Genomic DNA, 14,529 nt, shown 5'->3' on the forward strand with positions numbered 1-14,529 from the left:
TCTGCAATGCCTTACTGCTGTTTTACTGTAGGTACCTACAGTATGTGTTGAGTATTTTTATTGATATATAAGACAAAAAAGTATTGTTTTAGAAAAAAGAAATATTAAATGATAAGTGAAAGCTATTATAATTTATTGATTAATTAAATATTCATACTTAGCCCTGTGAGAGTTATCAGGCCTGGGTGTATCACAATTTCTGTAGTGACAGCAGTGCAAAGAGTAATGGCTCTGCCCTAGATGGGACACGAACTGGGTGAACTGGAGCAATTGAAGTCAAAGGTGACTTGAACCCACAGACTCCTGGTTAGGAGGCCAAGCCTTAACCACTACTGTACAGTGTCCCACATTTATTGCTAAACATCTTTATTTGAACATATTTGGAATTTATACTATTTCTAATAATTTTGTAGGTCCTTTTTAGTATCTGCTCTCTTTTCCTTTGGTTCACATTAAAAGTTCAGCATTTTTCTATACAGTAGGTCTTTGCTGTACAGTAGGAAAGGATTGTAAGTAATAATGAAATACAATATATTTCTGTGATTTACCTTACTTATTCCTGATAAATGTTTATATCTTGTCTTTTTACTGGTAATGGTATTACCTTAGAATTTACAAATGCATATACAGTTCAGTGAGCTCTTAGCAAACAAAATCATTCCTCTGAAGTACCAACTTTACTGCATTATGGTGGTAATTCTTCCAAATTTCTTGTCTAGATATACTAATTGTAATGGAGATTTTTCCTCACTGGTTGCTTGTGTTTAAATTATAAATGTTAATAATTTTTCTACATTTCTGTTACAGTGATGAGCAACAGAAGGATTACTTACTTGAAAGGAGAGATTTGGCAATTGATTTTATTTTCTCTTTAGTACTTATAGAAGTTTTAAAACAGGTACAGTATGTGTCTGTTTTTTTACTTTAAATTTTATGTATCCTGATTTTTCCTCTTTACATACTGTGCGTTTGTCCTTTTATTTAAGTGATTTCTTTGTGCAAAATAGAAATTGCTTCAGTAATTTTATGAGAAGGCCTTCAACAGATTGAGTTTAATTTAGGCAAGATTTGCAATTGTACCTAATCCACATATTGTGGTTTATAGACAAGAGACCTGCAAAAATATATTTTCTTTCTTGCCTGTGAAACTTCATCAAACAAACACAAGCTGTAGTTAGACTTTTTCCATTGGGTGTATTCTGGTTTCTCATTTCTGGTGCCAAGAGCTTGGATACCCTGTTTAAGATTCATGTTTCTGCTCTTAGCTACTTGGAATTATTCATTGCCTCTGGTTTAGTAGCATTAATGTTTGTAGGTCGAAGTTTATTGATTTAGACTTAGTTTCCAAAACAGGAAATCATCTTGAAGTATCTAATAAAGTTTTAAAAGCCAAAATGTAACTCATTTTTTTCATGGCAATACACTATATCTTTGTTTTGATTAGGACTTATTATTGTATAATTTTTTATTCTCTTTAAAAATCCTGTTATAACTGACTGTTTTTTCTTATCAATGATTAGATTCCACTTCATCCCTTACTGGATGGTTTGATCCATGAAGTTATTAACTTGGCATTCAAGCACTTTAAATACAAAGAAGGGTAATACACCATTTTATTGATTTTAATTCAGACTTTCGGCTTTATGCGATTGAATCGTAAGTAATGTTTCTTTCTGTTTTTAGGTACCTCGGTCCTAACACTGGAAACATGCACATTGTAGCAGATCTATATGCAGAAGTAATTGGAGTCTTAGCCCAGTCTAAGTAAGTTGTATAATATAGTATAATAATTAAATGTTCAACTGATAGGAAGGATTTTTTTATCTAGGTATTAAAGTGGGAGATTACAGATTTTTGTATTGGAAAGAACAGTGAAAAATGGAGCTCAACCATTTGGTTAATTTACTTAAAAAGTCTTTGTCTTTAAAAGGTTCTGTTTCTTTAATTATGCTCTTATGAAAAGATCTAATTCATCATGTGTTTTAGTTGTTACTTGGGAAATACAGTCAATTCCACGATTAGCATGAATGATACATACTGTAAGTTGGGTTTTTTTCTCTTTTCACACATACTGTACATATTTAATTTTGATGGTGCATTTTGATGTTCATTACAAAATCATGATGAGCTTTGTTTGGTGATTCTGGATGTTTACATATTTGAATTATAACAAAATCAATTGTTCATGGTAATGAACTAGAAAGAGGTGCGAATGAAAGATTGAGGTTGAACTGGGACTATAAGTAAATTATGAGAGGTTTGTTTTGGATGAGTCCTTCTCTTTCCATAATAGGAATGGAAATTGGTTTCTGTTTATGTGAAGTTTCCAGATTCCCCCAGCATTGTGTGAATCCTTAAAATAGAGACCTGGTTGGTTAGCATCCTGCATACCAGTACTCTTCAACAATATCTGTTTTGTTCAGTGCCAAAATCATTTCTTAGCTAGGATGAACTTTTTTGTTGCTTGTCATTCTGATGAAATCAGATGAAATAGGATGTATTAGGAGCTGACATCTTGGTAGATTATAGAAAGTACTAAGCCCATTTTTAACCATTTCATCTGCTTCTTCCTTTTAAAAAATGTGGAAATGATAATCCTTTTTTTCCATCTTATTGTTCTTTGTAAGATTAAGAATCGTCACTTCCAATTTCTTTAACAATCACTGAAATATTAATAGCTCGTAATCGGTCCTACAAGAAGGATTCAGATTTAGATGTTTTGCTTGTTAGATATGATACCATATGGAACACAAAAATGGAGGCCTTTAAAAGTGGGGGTCTTACACCCTTCGTTGTGGCCTACAGTACATGAGGATCAGGCTTAGTTTCCCCGTTTCGGTCTGACTATTGAAATCATCTTTGTCTTTTTGGTGTAGGAAAAGAATGTACTGGGACAGTCAAACATTAGATCCTGGGATAACTTTAGTTTCTCTTGATTGCATACTGCTGAGTACTAACAGTATTTGCATTATTATCCGAAATGCATCAGATCCCCCAGAGATGAAGCAAGAAAATTAAAAGTGGTTTCTATTTATAGCATATGCAACAGCCTGTCCAGCAGAATTAATTTTTACACTCCTGGAGTAATTAGCTTTCACATTCTATGAAACAGATGCCCCCAAAGCTTGATAGAACTGACACAGGAGCCGAAGCAAGTGCTATGTCTATGAATCCCCCTACACAGATGGTTATTGGTTATGAGGTCTGGAGGAGCACCATAGTGAAGGCAGGCTTAATTCTCCCAGGCTCAGTACTAAGCCCCACAAACAGCACAAACATCCTGCAATAAATAGGAAAAAGAGGGACAAAGTCACCCTGTTTTGAACTTCTGCCAAATGCTATTCTAAATATAGGAACACTGAAAAATTCCATCTTAATATCAATTCCGCTGGATGATTTCAGGATTCCACTGCTATCGGTAGCTGGGACTTTAATCAAAAGCCAAAAAGCAGAGCACATTTTAAAGGATTCAGCTGTAGCTTTTGCTATAATGCTTACATTCGAACAGTATCTTCCATAATAAAACTCTAACCTGTGAAACAAGTCATGAAACAGCAGTTCCATGTCACTCCTGTTATTATCAGTGGTTGACTGCAATTTTTTTCCTGTTGTTAAAGAAAATAGATCATCCAAGCACAATAGTTGTGTAGAAATTGTAAAATATCGAAAACATTTTTGATTTGTTTTATTTTGGATATATATCCAGTCCATCCACGGAGCTTTAATACACTTGAACACTGGATTTAGATTTTGTCTCCTCTTCTAGTTCCATGCTTCACAAAAGAAATCTTGTGGAAGCTATTGTTCACTAATTGGACATTGTGTTTTCCCTCAGGTTCCCTGCTGTGAGGAAGAAATTCATGGCTGAGTTGAAAGAGCTTCGTCAGAAAGAACAGAGTCCGTATGTAGTTCAAAGCACTATTAGTCTAATAATGGGAGTCAAATTCTTCCGCATTAAGATGTACCCTGTGGAGGACTTTGAAGCTTCATTTCAGTTTATGCAGGTAAATCCCTCTAAGCACTGATGTCTTTCATGTGGAATAACACAAATCTACTGAATAAAGACTGCATTTGGTTTCAGTGTTAACCTCACTTAAACTCTTTCATTTTTACTCATCCCTTTAAGTTAAGATCTAGATCTTTGAAATTGAGATCTCTTTAATTTGATACAGTATGACAGACACTGAGAAAGTGCATCATAGTGGTAGCACTGGATCCAGAGTTGGGCTTTTAAAATAAGCAAGAACGTATTATTTAACGAGCAGATCTGGAACATAGCCTGTAGTCAAAGTAAAGTTAACAGGTTATGTGAAACAACAGCATATTATAGAGCACATAAATATTGCCTATAGCACTGACTGATCTTTTAGACAGAAAGATAATAATTACTATAGTTATTTGTTACTCTGTTTTTGAAGCATTTGCATGTAGCTCACTAATCAGGTTCTTTGAAAATGCTTGAAATGCTGTATTGTACAATGCATGATTATAAAGAAGACCTGTTTTAATGCACTGGAGTTTGTTTTCATTCTAAAGTAGCAGTTGTGATGTTCCTTTTTTAATGACAGGAATGTGCCCAGTATTTCCTTGAAGTAAAGGACAAAGACATTAAGCATGCCCTGGCTGGACTGTTTGTAGAAATCTTAGTTCCAGTAGCTGCGGTGAGCAATTTTCCTTAAACATTTCTGTTACAACTGAACCATACAACTGGAAATAACTCTTCTCCTTTATTTGTGATGTACCTGCAGTGTATACCAGCCTGACTTAAATCTTATTGTGAATCCTATCTTTTGCTTTTAACTCTCTCACATATTTTCTAGTTTCTTGTTTTCTAGTTTTGTAAGGCTTTATTATGTTATTATATTTATTAGCCTGTTTTTCATGGGTGCTGCCTCCTCACACTGTTTTTAAACTTTCAGGCAGTCAAAAACGAAGTAAACGTCCCCTGTCTTAGGAACTTTGTTGAGAGTCTGTATGACACAACACTGGATCTGTCCTCAAGGAAGAAACACTCACTAGTAAGTAACTTGGAAATACTTGTGAACTAGACCCATTTTATGTCTAAATATCGTACCCTGTAAATTATTATAGATATAACCCTGTAAATTATTATAGATATAGATTCAGTTTTCCAATACTGGCACTCCTACCCTAATAATAATTCTGTGGATGGTGTTTTGTTAAGGATGATTTGGAAAAGATCTGTCCTGTTTCTCTTGTTCTGCAAGATAGAGGAACATCTGTTCCAGGCATATCTTAAACAAATAAGACCTAGTTAGCTCTAGTTATGCTGGCTACATTACTTAACCACATTCACCTTACTTAGACCTCAGAAATGTTTCAGCTGTCTGTTCTTGCTACAGTATGTGTTTTGTTAATGACTTTTCTAAACACTAAAGCTGGGATCTGTAAAATCGTCTTATGCTCGAGCTTCATGGCTAAAAACTTATATGGCAAAAGGAAACACTAAAAAAGAAGCAAATCAATGACAGCAAAATGACAAAGATAATGATTCGATTTGAAACTATCAGCACTCTTTAAAATGTAAAGTATATCTAAATATATAAAAAACACTCTTTGTACCATTAATCCATATCAGAATTCTACCATAGGCAGAATTTAAACTAAAGAATAACACAGTTTTATTTATAAGTGCTTCTCAAAAAACTCAAAGCACTGAACGGTGGTGCCACAAATTGCACATAACACATGAGTAAAATGTGAAAGACAGAAATGCACAATAGATTGACCCAGTTAAACCAAGAGTTAGGCTAAATTAGATATTAAAAGTTTAGAAAATGTTAACAGTCGCAGAGTCTCTAATGGATTTAAACCGTGAGGTCCACATGGTTTCCAGCTCAGGGAGCCCAGTGAACCAGGACTGCCAGCAGAGGCTAACATTCATTTGTATTAAAAACTAAGCTTTCAAAAGACGTAACATGTCTGCAGAAAACTATTTTTAGACCAGTATGTTAAGTGTTGAATGACTGCTGAACCACCGCCCATTCCAGAGCTATGACATATTTCAACATAGCCATATCCTGGATAGTGGGACTATTGCCAGTCAACAGTAATTGGTAATCATTTGGTTAGTGTTGCGTTTCAGTTAGACAGGAGAAATCCACATTTTACATAATAATAAACTTACCGGGGCCTTGTTTTTTAACAATTAGATATTAAAGAGGGCAAATTGCGATCTTTTACGAAAGACAGCTTAGCTTTAGTGACAGCACACGTTGCAGTTTTGAAAAGATAGGCTAGATAGCCACTATCAATGCCACAGCTTTGCATATCAACATTGAAGGGGGCACATTTGCAACTAATTGCCATAGGTATTACTATAAACCAAACTTCTTCTTGAACACATATGGATAATATGGATGTCTGTACAGAGTTCACACACTACGGCAATGATCATCTAGTCCACTCTCTTCAGTGACAAAAGGATGTGAGGGGGTGTATACCCAATCATCTTAAACAGAATAAGAAACTGATTATTGAACCAAACACAGTATAAATCTTTAAAAATACTGCCAGTACCTTGAAGTCTCACAGCCAGTCCATATCCAACACACAGAAACCTCTGCAGTCATCTAGAATCAGCAGCAAAGACAGAGACTGAAAGAAGCCAACCCTGTTAACAGTAGTAGCACTGGCAAAAACAGTAGCTATCCCCGGCTGGATTAATACACTCCACCATAGACCCTTGCAGCAGGCAGAAGGTATTTGCAGCACCAAGGCAGTGACGCAAACTTTGATGTGGACTGCAGCAATATCAGAATCCAATAGTGCTAAGTATGGAGACAATTGACAGTCTTAACTAGACTGGGCTAATCATACCAGAACATAGAGATCTGCAGTTAACCAAGAATATCCATTCCAGAATAGATATCTCCAGTAAACTATGAATATCCAATCCAGAATAGAAATATCCGGTAAACTATAAATGTCTATTCCAAAATAGTAATCTGCAGTATCCATGAATGTCTATTCCAGATCAGATCTGCAGTAAACCATGAATTTCCAATCCAGAATAGAAATCTGCAGTAAACTATAAATGTCTATTCCAGAATAGTAATCTGCAGTATCCATGAATTTCTATTCCAGAGAAGATCTGCAGTAAACCATGAATCTCCAATCCATAATAGAAATCTGCAGTAAACTATAAATATCTATTCCAGAATAGTGATCTGCAGTAAACCATGACTATCTGTTCCAGAGTAGATCTGCAGTAAATCATGAATATTCATTCCAGAATAGAGAACACATTAAACCATGCCAAAATCAGTGAATCAGACAAGAATAGAAAGGTGAAGAAAAGTCCCAGCTGATCAGGTTGTGTAAAGAAATAATTATCTGGAAAAGGCTGAACTTCCAGAAAGACACCTACATAATAAAAAATGAGTTGGTGAAACACTAAATAAAAATACTAGTGAAAAAATAAAAACTACTGATGAAGTGCATGTATAAAAAGTATAATAGACAATGCTGTTTTCTCTTTTTGCTGAAAAGACATGATGCTCTGTGACACGTGATATAGGAATGGTATGGAATCATAATCTGGGGTTGACTTTTCACCCAAACATTATGTTTTTTGTTTTCTTTTGACACATGAGCTTTTAGGAAGACAATGACGGATTTCAGTTTTCTGACCTTTTCATTTCCTGTCTGTCCCCAGGCATTGTACCCATTGGTGACATGTCTCCTCTGTGTCAGCCAGAAACAGTTCTTTCTCAACAGATGGCATGTTTTTCTGAACACCTGCCTGTCTAATCTCAAGGTAAATACTGTCAAGGTAAAAAGTATTAACTCTGAAAGAGAGAATCGTACAACAAATACAGTTTGTATACCAGAAACATTTCTTAAGGAAAAATGAACAAGAGGATTTTCTGTGTGTTTCCTTCCATTTCACAATACCTGTAGTGAGTCTCTAGACATTACCTGCGGTGATGTCTTACTCACTTCATCCTGTTAAGCTATGTTTTGATACATAACATTATTGATAGAGCTACAGTTATATTTAAGGACTCCTCTTCTTATGTGCCTTATAACTGTGACTCATCCGTTTTAATGTTACTCGAAACGATTCAGGTTGTTCAACATCAGTGCTGTACATCCTTTAAATATAATGATGTCTCGTGAGGTCTCAGTATTTATGAACTCGAGCTAGTATATACTAGACAGTATTATGTTTTTTATAAAGCAAAGCACTGAAGTGTTGAGCAGGATAATTGGAGCTGTGAGAAATGTTTTTGTGTTTTTGAAGAACAGAGAAACTTTAAGTGGACAACTTATATTTTCATTCGAGTTGTTTATTTGCCTTCACTATGATTCATCATAGCTTGAGGGAATAACCATCTTCCTCAATAAAATCAAACTGGCGTGGTAGAGTGTTCAAGAATGTGGTCTGACAGGACTATTGAGGACATTATGATTTATTTGCAGTAACTATTTTTTTTTTAGTTTATGTGGTGCTTTATCAGATTACCTTAATGAAAGTAATGTTTTTGTATTTCAGAGTATATTTGCCTTAGAGCTATTGTTCTTCTTTAATGGTAGTTCTGTTCTTTACGTGTAGAATTTTCTTTTCACATGCAAGAGGAAAAGCAGAAATACAGAAATAAAAATATTTTCTGCGCTTGGACTATTTGCGGTACTATTTTGGAATGATTACCGTTGCAAAAGATTTTAACCTGAATGGTATTTGCATTTTTCTCCCTAAATTAGTTTTTACTATGAAAGGTGAAAATAATGAACTCATTAAGTCTTGTTGAGTGTGTTAAAAATCCAACTTTTAACTATGTTTGCAGAATAAGGATCTCAAAATGGCCCGTGTTGCTCTGGAATCACTATACAGACTGCTGTGGGTTTATATGATCAGAATCAAATGTGAAAGCAATACTGCAACACAGAGGTAAATCCTTTTTTTCCAAATGTATAATCACCTGTGTCACATTGACCATGTAGCTCCTTTATGTTTAAATGAATTTCACCGTGGAGCCAAACTTTTACGTACAGTACCAAAATATTAAACTTTGCCAGAAGATATGTTCCTACAGAGGTTCCGTTTTTTTACTTTTCGGGTTTCCTTGTTTATGAAATTGCTTCATGCCATGTTATTCTTTTTCTTTTGTTATTTGAAAACAAATACAATCTTTGGCCAAGCTCTCAGTGCATTTGTGTCTTAATGCATTGTTATTTCTGTATTTTTTTGTTTTAAAATTCTTAAATAAGTACATGTTCTACTTGTTAGTGGATATCAATATGGCTGGCCACATTTTGGAGACAAAGCTCTCCCATTAGAAATATGAGGAACATTACTGCCGTATTTCATTGTGAGATAAAAGCAGAAAGTGTTTACATGTGTGATCAGTAACAGAACATTACAGTTGCATAGATACAAAGGCCCAACTGCTTGGGGACTACCAAAAGCTTAAAGACAGGAACATGAAACAGATTTTAAGGCAGTGATAAACACTTAGTGAAGAAATAAATCTGTTTTCTTGAATCTGAGCCCAGTATTAATTAAGGTGCCCTGACGTCTAGTCAAAAGTCTGAAAATCAGCAAGGTTGTTATTTTAAAGCCTCTTTTTTCTGTTTAAATTCTCATTTAAAATAAAGTATGGTGACTATATACTCACATAGTGGTTTTAAATTACAACTTGATATCGAGGAAGCCTTATTATGTTAAGATACATGCATCAAAAATAAATAGTTCCCAGATTTGAAGTGTCATATTATTGACAATAAAGACCATTTGGGTGCTAAAAATATTCCTTTACCTGTACATGTGTATGAGTTATTTTTGATGAAGAAATCTGACAAGGGGACAGTCTTTGTATGGGAACACACTGTTTTAAGGCTTGAAGTTCAAAAGAGAGTAGAAGTCTAAATGTGTAGTGCACTGTACTGAATATAGATTGATGGAAGTCAGTTTAATAGACAATGACCCAGTTCTCTACATCAATAATTTACTTCTGCTGTAGAGTTTGCAGAGTGGTCCAGCAACAAACAGCCCTTGTAAGGGATTTCTTAGAATAGCATAGTAATAAATAGATTCAATCTGTATAGATAATAGATAATTTGCTCTCTAGCAGAAAAAAAATGTAAAAACTGAGCAACTCTGAATGTGTATAGTCTGGTTATAGTTTCCCAAAATCACACTACATTGGAACAGAATGCTATTGAGACTGTTGTTTGAGCCGGAGCTCCATACTGATGTACCTCCTATCTCACTTTACAACCTGATATCTGTTCTCTTAAAGAAGAATGCAAAACGTGAATTTGTTGTTTTTTCTAAAACTTGCGTCATTCATAAAACACGTTGAGAGTGCCGAGGTTGTGCTTTAGTGAACGGAGCTGTCGGGTTCTCCAGAGGGGTGGGTTGGGGTGGAGGACTTACCTTTTGATTTTGTCTGTGCAGCCGCCTCACCTCTATCATCACCACGCTCTTCCCCAAGGGCTCCCGCAGTGTAGTACCCAGGGACATGCCTCTCAACATCTTCGTCAAGATCATCCAGTTCATAGCGCAGGTACACGAAGGGTTTCGCGAACACAGGTCAACCTTAACAACAGCCTGAGGGTTGATGGTGACTGGACACTTGTGCTAAGTGGCAGAGTGGATGCCGCTAATATCACTCAGCCTCAAATTAGAAATCTGAAGTGTCATACAATATATTGTTACAAATGGGGGGTTACGAAACTGGTGAAAATCTGGATTTGACCGAGCGGTTTAGTCAATCAGTGAAATAATTATTCATAACCCCCAAATAAAGATGATAAAACCAGTGAAGCGTGTTGGTTTTTGCATCTTTTTTTTAACCACAATCCTTTTCCAAGGTTCTTGATTGTGAAGTGAAGAAATATGATGTAGTGTCTTTTGCTGTCTTCATTGCCTTACATAGGAAAGACTTGATTTCGCAATGAAAGAAATCATCTTTGATCTTCTCAGTGTGGGGAAACCAGCAAGAGCCTTTAGTCTTAACCCTGAGGTATGTAAAACGTAGTCATGGATAGATTTAATTGTACTGCATTATGTGTTGTGTGATGTTTCACTGTTTACTTGATTTTCTGTTTTGCTTACTTTAGTAAGTATAGTAAGTACTGTATATAGAAAGTATAGTTTGTGTTCTTTCTATAATTCTTTCTGTACGAGTTTTACTCGTTCATTGACAGGAAATAATGTCTGATACCATATTGGTATTATGTTTATTTGCTGTGCATATCTATACAAAATGATGAAAATAAGGAGTAATTATGTTATTTGTTTGATATTCCATATTGCTGTTCTTTTCAAAGATCAAAATGCGATTCCATTAACAGTAAAGGCTGTTTCTGCAGCCTTAGAATTACAACAGAGCTCATCTTTGCTGTCTCCTTAAATGGACTTTATAATGAGTTTTCAAGTTCAAGAGGGATGATAACAGACAAGTTCAACCTAAGCCGTCAGTGAATTGTAATCATTCCTGGTGTCATTTCTGCACATACAGAATTATAAATACTATACGTAAGCCCCTTCTCTCCTTTACATACATCTCTTTGCATCCCTCCTTCACCCCATCTCCACCTCTGCAGCTGCCCCTTGGTCACTAATCTCTCTGCATGGGAGTCCCAGCCTCCTCGTCCTATGGCCAGGAGGTTGGCCCTCAGCCAAGCAGTTTAACGAAAACACTCGATAAGCCATTCAATACGTTTAATTCTTGGGTGTTGTTATTTCTTGTGAAAGCATAATTGTAGAAATATCTGAAATCTTCCATAATGTTTATGAGATTCATATTCAGATGAAAATTATCCCATTGTTATATGTTTGATGGTTGCTCTCGTCAATGAAATAATTCATAATTCACAACTTGGCTTTTGGGGCTTGCTGGGCTTAAAGGCTTTTTTTCCTTTGTGTTGTCCAGAGAATGAACATTGGTCTGAGGGCTTTCCTGGTGATTGCTGATAACCTCCAGCAGAAAGATGGAGAGCCCCCAATGCCAAACACCGGAGCTGTGCTGCCGTCAGGCAACACTCTGAGGGTCAAGAAGACCTACCTGAGCAAAACGCTGACAGAGGAGGAGGCCAAACTGATTGGTTAGTGATAGCTGCACAGCTTTTATTTTCCAAGAACACTTCCCTGCAAGCACCACGTAGATAATCAGGAATAAAGGTCTGTCTGGCTGCCCTCTTTGGCAGCTTTCAGAAGGGCTCACTCTTTCTCTGTGAATCTGCAAAACAATAATTTATTAGTGTTGTATGTCTTTTTTCTGGTCTGTTTTTGGAAATATCAGTCCATCGCTGCAGCTTTAGAACGTGGTTCAAAGGCCAAGAAATCTCCACTGATTTACTCAGTTTATCCATAAGGCTCAGTTTAGGGAGGTAAAACACAAAAAATATCATTTTCATGTTACTTGTTTATCAATACCATTTAGAATTTGATGAAGTACATACATATAAACGAGCATGTTTTACACCTTTAAGGGAAATCTGAGTAAAGAGTTTACTTTTTTGCAGAAGTTTGGAAAAGACACACATGGAAAATGAATAAATGAGCCAAGTTATTTTTAAGTCTAGTAGGAACCAGTATCACTGGAGCAGTGGCCCAAGTGTTGTTTTTTTATTTGGACTCCCCACCAAGTCTTAAAACCTACCAGACCTCCTTACCAGCAATCACAATTGATAATAATTGAAATAGTTGATCAAACTGCCACAATTAGTATAGGGAAGGTATAAAAAAGTCAAACAGAATGCAGTTAAAACTACAGCATTTAAATCAAGGGATGTTATATTAGTATGATTTCATTTAGAATATTGTGTGCAATTTTGGTCACCACATTACAATAAATGCTGCTCTGGAATAAGTGTAGAGCAGCCAGATACATTCTGGACCTTAAAGAAATGTCTTACACTGACAGGCTAGAAGAACTGAACCTTTTTTTAATCTCAAACAGAGAAGACTATCTGGGGAAATGATCCAAGTATTTAAAATCCTCAAAGACAGTGGCAAAACAATCTCAATTGACCCCTTCAGTTTCAAAAGTAAGTCACAACTGGAAACTGCTCATTCTTGTTGGAGAAGGCTAGGCCCTGGCTTCTTTCGAGAAATAGCTGTATGAGATCCTTGGATCCATTAGCTACCTACTACAGTAGCTACTAACTACCAAACGGGGTAAATGACCTGCACTCATGTCTTATGTTCTTGTGTTTTGTTTTTTCCTTTCAGGTATGGTATTATATTACTCCCAGGTGAGAAAAGCCATAGACAACATCCTCAGACAGCTGGATAAAGAAGTTGGAAGATGCATGATGATGACAAACGCACAAATGCTGAACAAAGAACCTGAAGATATGATAACGTAAGGACCTTTAATTTAACATTAATCTTTCAATAAAGAATTGTACAGATTCAAGTTTAGAAAAGTCTGCTTAATGATAACTCGATGATAGTGAAGCATATAATCTTTGAATTTTTATAGGGCCTAATCTAAAACATTACAAACATCTGACTTAAATGGCTTTCACCTGTATTTTGTAAGTGGTAATTTATGACTCCAGTCTTCTTCTGTCTTTAATAGGACACCTGATAAACATCTCAATGTATTTCCTCAAGTATAACCTTGCCTGTGTTTATTCCAGGGGTGAAAGGAAGCCAAAGATTGATCTTTTCAGGACCTGTGTAGCTGCTATTCCACGCATACTGCCTGATGGCATGTCAAAGCAGGAGCTGATAGACTTGCTGGCTCGGTACGTTTCTGTCGGAAACGCGATCTGAGGAATGTACCTTACATCAGGTTTCCCATACATCTGATACCTTTTAAGCTTCATCTTCAGTTTAGGACTGTAATTTGACAAGGGTGGACTGTACTAATTAGATTTTATAGCTCGACCCTAAGCTTGTAGAGTCGAGGAACTTTTTTTTTTCCTGTCGTTATGAACATGCATTATTTTTTTCTCAGTACAAAGTACCAGAACATATTTGTCAAATGCATTTTCTTCTAGCTAGCAGTTACTAGTGGCAGTGAAAGGGATTCTTTTTTTTAAATAAATCATTGTTTCTTTGTCTCTTATGGAAAAGGTTGATTGTATCTGTGGCCTGTTCTAGTTTACTACCTTGTAAGAGAAATCTGTGATATTAATGAAACAAATAGGTTTTCAGTTATTAAAAAAGTACTGATGCTGTTAAATAATATTATTAACAAATTGGGAAGTGAAGCAGTTTGTAGGCTAAGCTGAAAGCTAAGATTATCTTAGTGTTTGATTTGTAGCTATGTAGCTATTTCATTGGCATCTTGAAAACGTAGTTTCTTATACTCAACATCAGTGAATGCTGAAGTCAAGCAGATAGAGAATTATTACGTTGGATTAACCTTGTTATTGTTTCCCATCAAATTCTTAATTGTTTCTTTAAAATGAAATGATATAAAGCCTAGTTTTGAATTGCAGTATTGTAATTCTGTCTTCATGTAGTTGATATTCCCACCAGCCTTGTTTGTCTCTCATTGACTGATGAGATGGGAAAGTTTGGAATGAGGAGGGCCACATAAGAAG

At 35.7% G+C, this 14,529-nt stretch overlaps 1 protein-coding gene across 10 annotated transcripts in view; it reads left to right on the forward strand.

Moving 5' to 3' along the window:
* The window catches only part of fryb (furry homolog b (Drosophila)), a 115,186-nt gene that overhangs the window by 46,388 nt on the left and 54,269 nt on the right, over window positions 1-14,529 (forward strand). For all 10 annotated transcript variants that reach the window (XR_011189629.1, XM_069190145.1, XM_015341861.2 and 7 more), the window contains exons 5-17: window positions 808-898; window positions 1,521-1,600; window positions 1,684-1,764; window positions 3,836-4,004; window positions 4,569-4,661; window positions 4,920-5,018; window positions 7,679-7,780; window positions 8,811-8,914; window positions 10,424-10,532; window positions 10,905-10,991; window positions 11,904-12,075; window positions 13,205-13,337; window positions 13,618-13,725. Coding sequence is in view for 9 of the 10 variants with exons in the window: in XM_069190145.1 (XP_069046246.1) it covers window positions 808-898; window positions 1,521-1,600; window positions 1,684-1,764; window positions 3,836-4,004; window positions 4,569-4,661; window positions 4,920-5,018; window positions 7,679-7,780; window positions 8,811-8,914; window positions 10,424-10,532; window positions 10,905-10,991; window positions 11,904-12,075; window positions 13,205-13,337; window positions 13,618-13,725 (1,428 nt within the window). In the remaining variant the exon portion in view is untranslated. The remainder of the gene's footprint in view (window positions 1-807; window positions 899-1,520; window positions 1,601-1,683; window positions 1,765-3,835; window positions 4,005-4,568; window positions 4,662-4,919; window positions 5,019-7,678; window positions 7,781-8,810; window positions 8,915-10,423; window positions 10,533-10,904; window positions 10,992-11,903; window positions 12,076-13,204; window positions 13,338-13,617; window positions 13,726-14,529) is intronic.

This window comes from Lepisosteus oculatus, chromosome 5 (assembly GCF_040954835.1).
Source record: "Lepisosteus oculatus isolate fLepOcu1 chromosome 5, fLepOcu1.hap2, whole genome shotgun sequence".
Taxonomy (NCBI): Eukaryota; Metazoa; Chordata; class Actinopteri; order Semionotiformes; family Lepisosteidae; genus Lepisosteus; species Lepisosteus oculatus.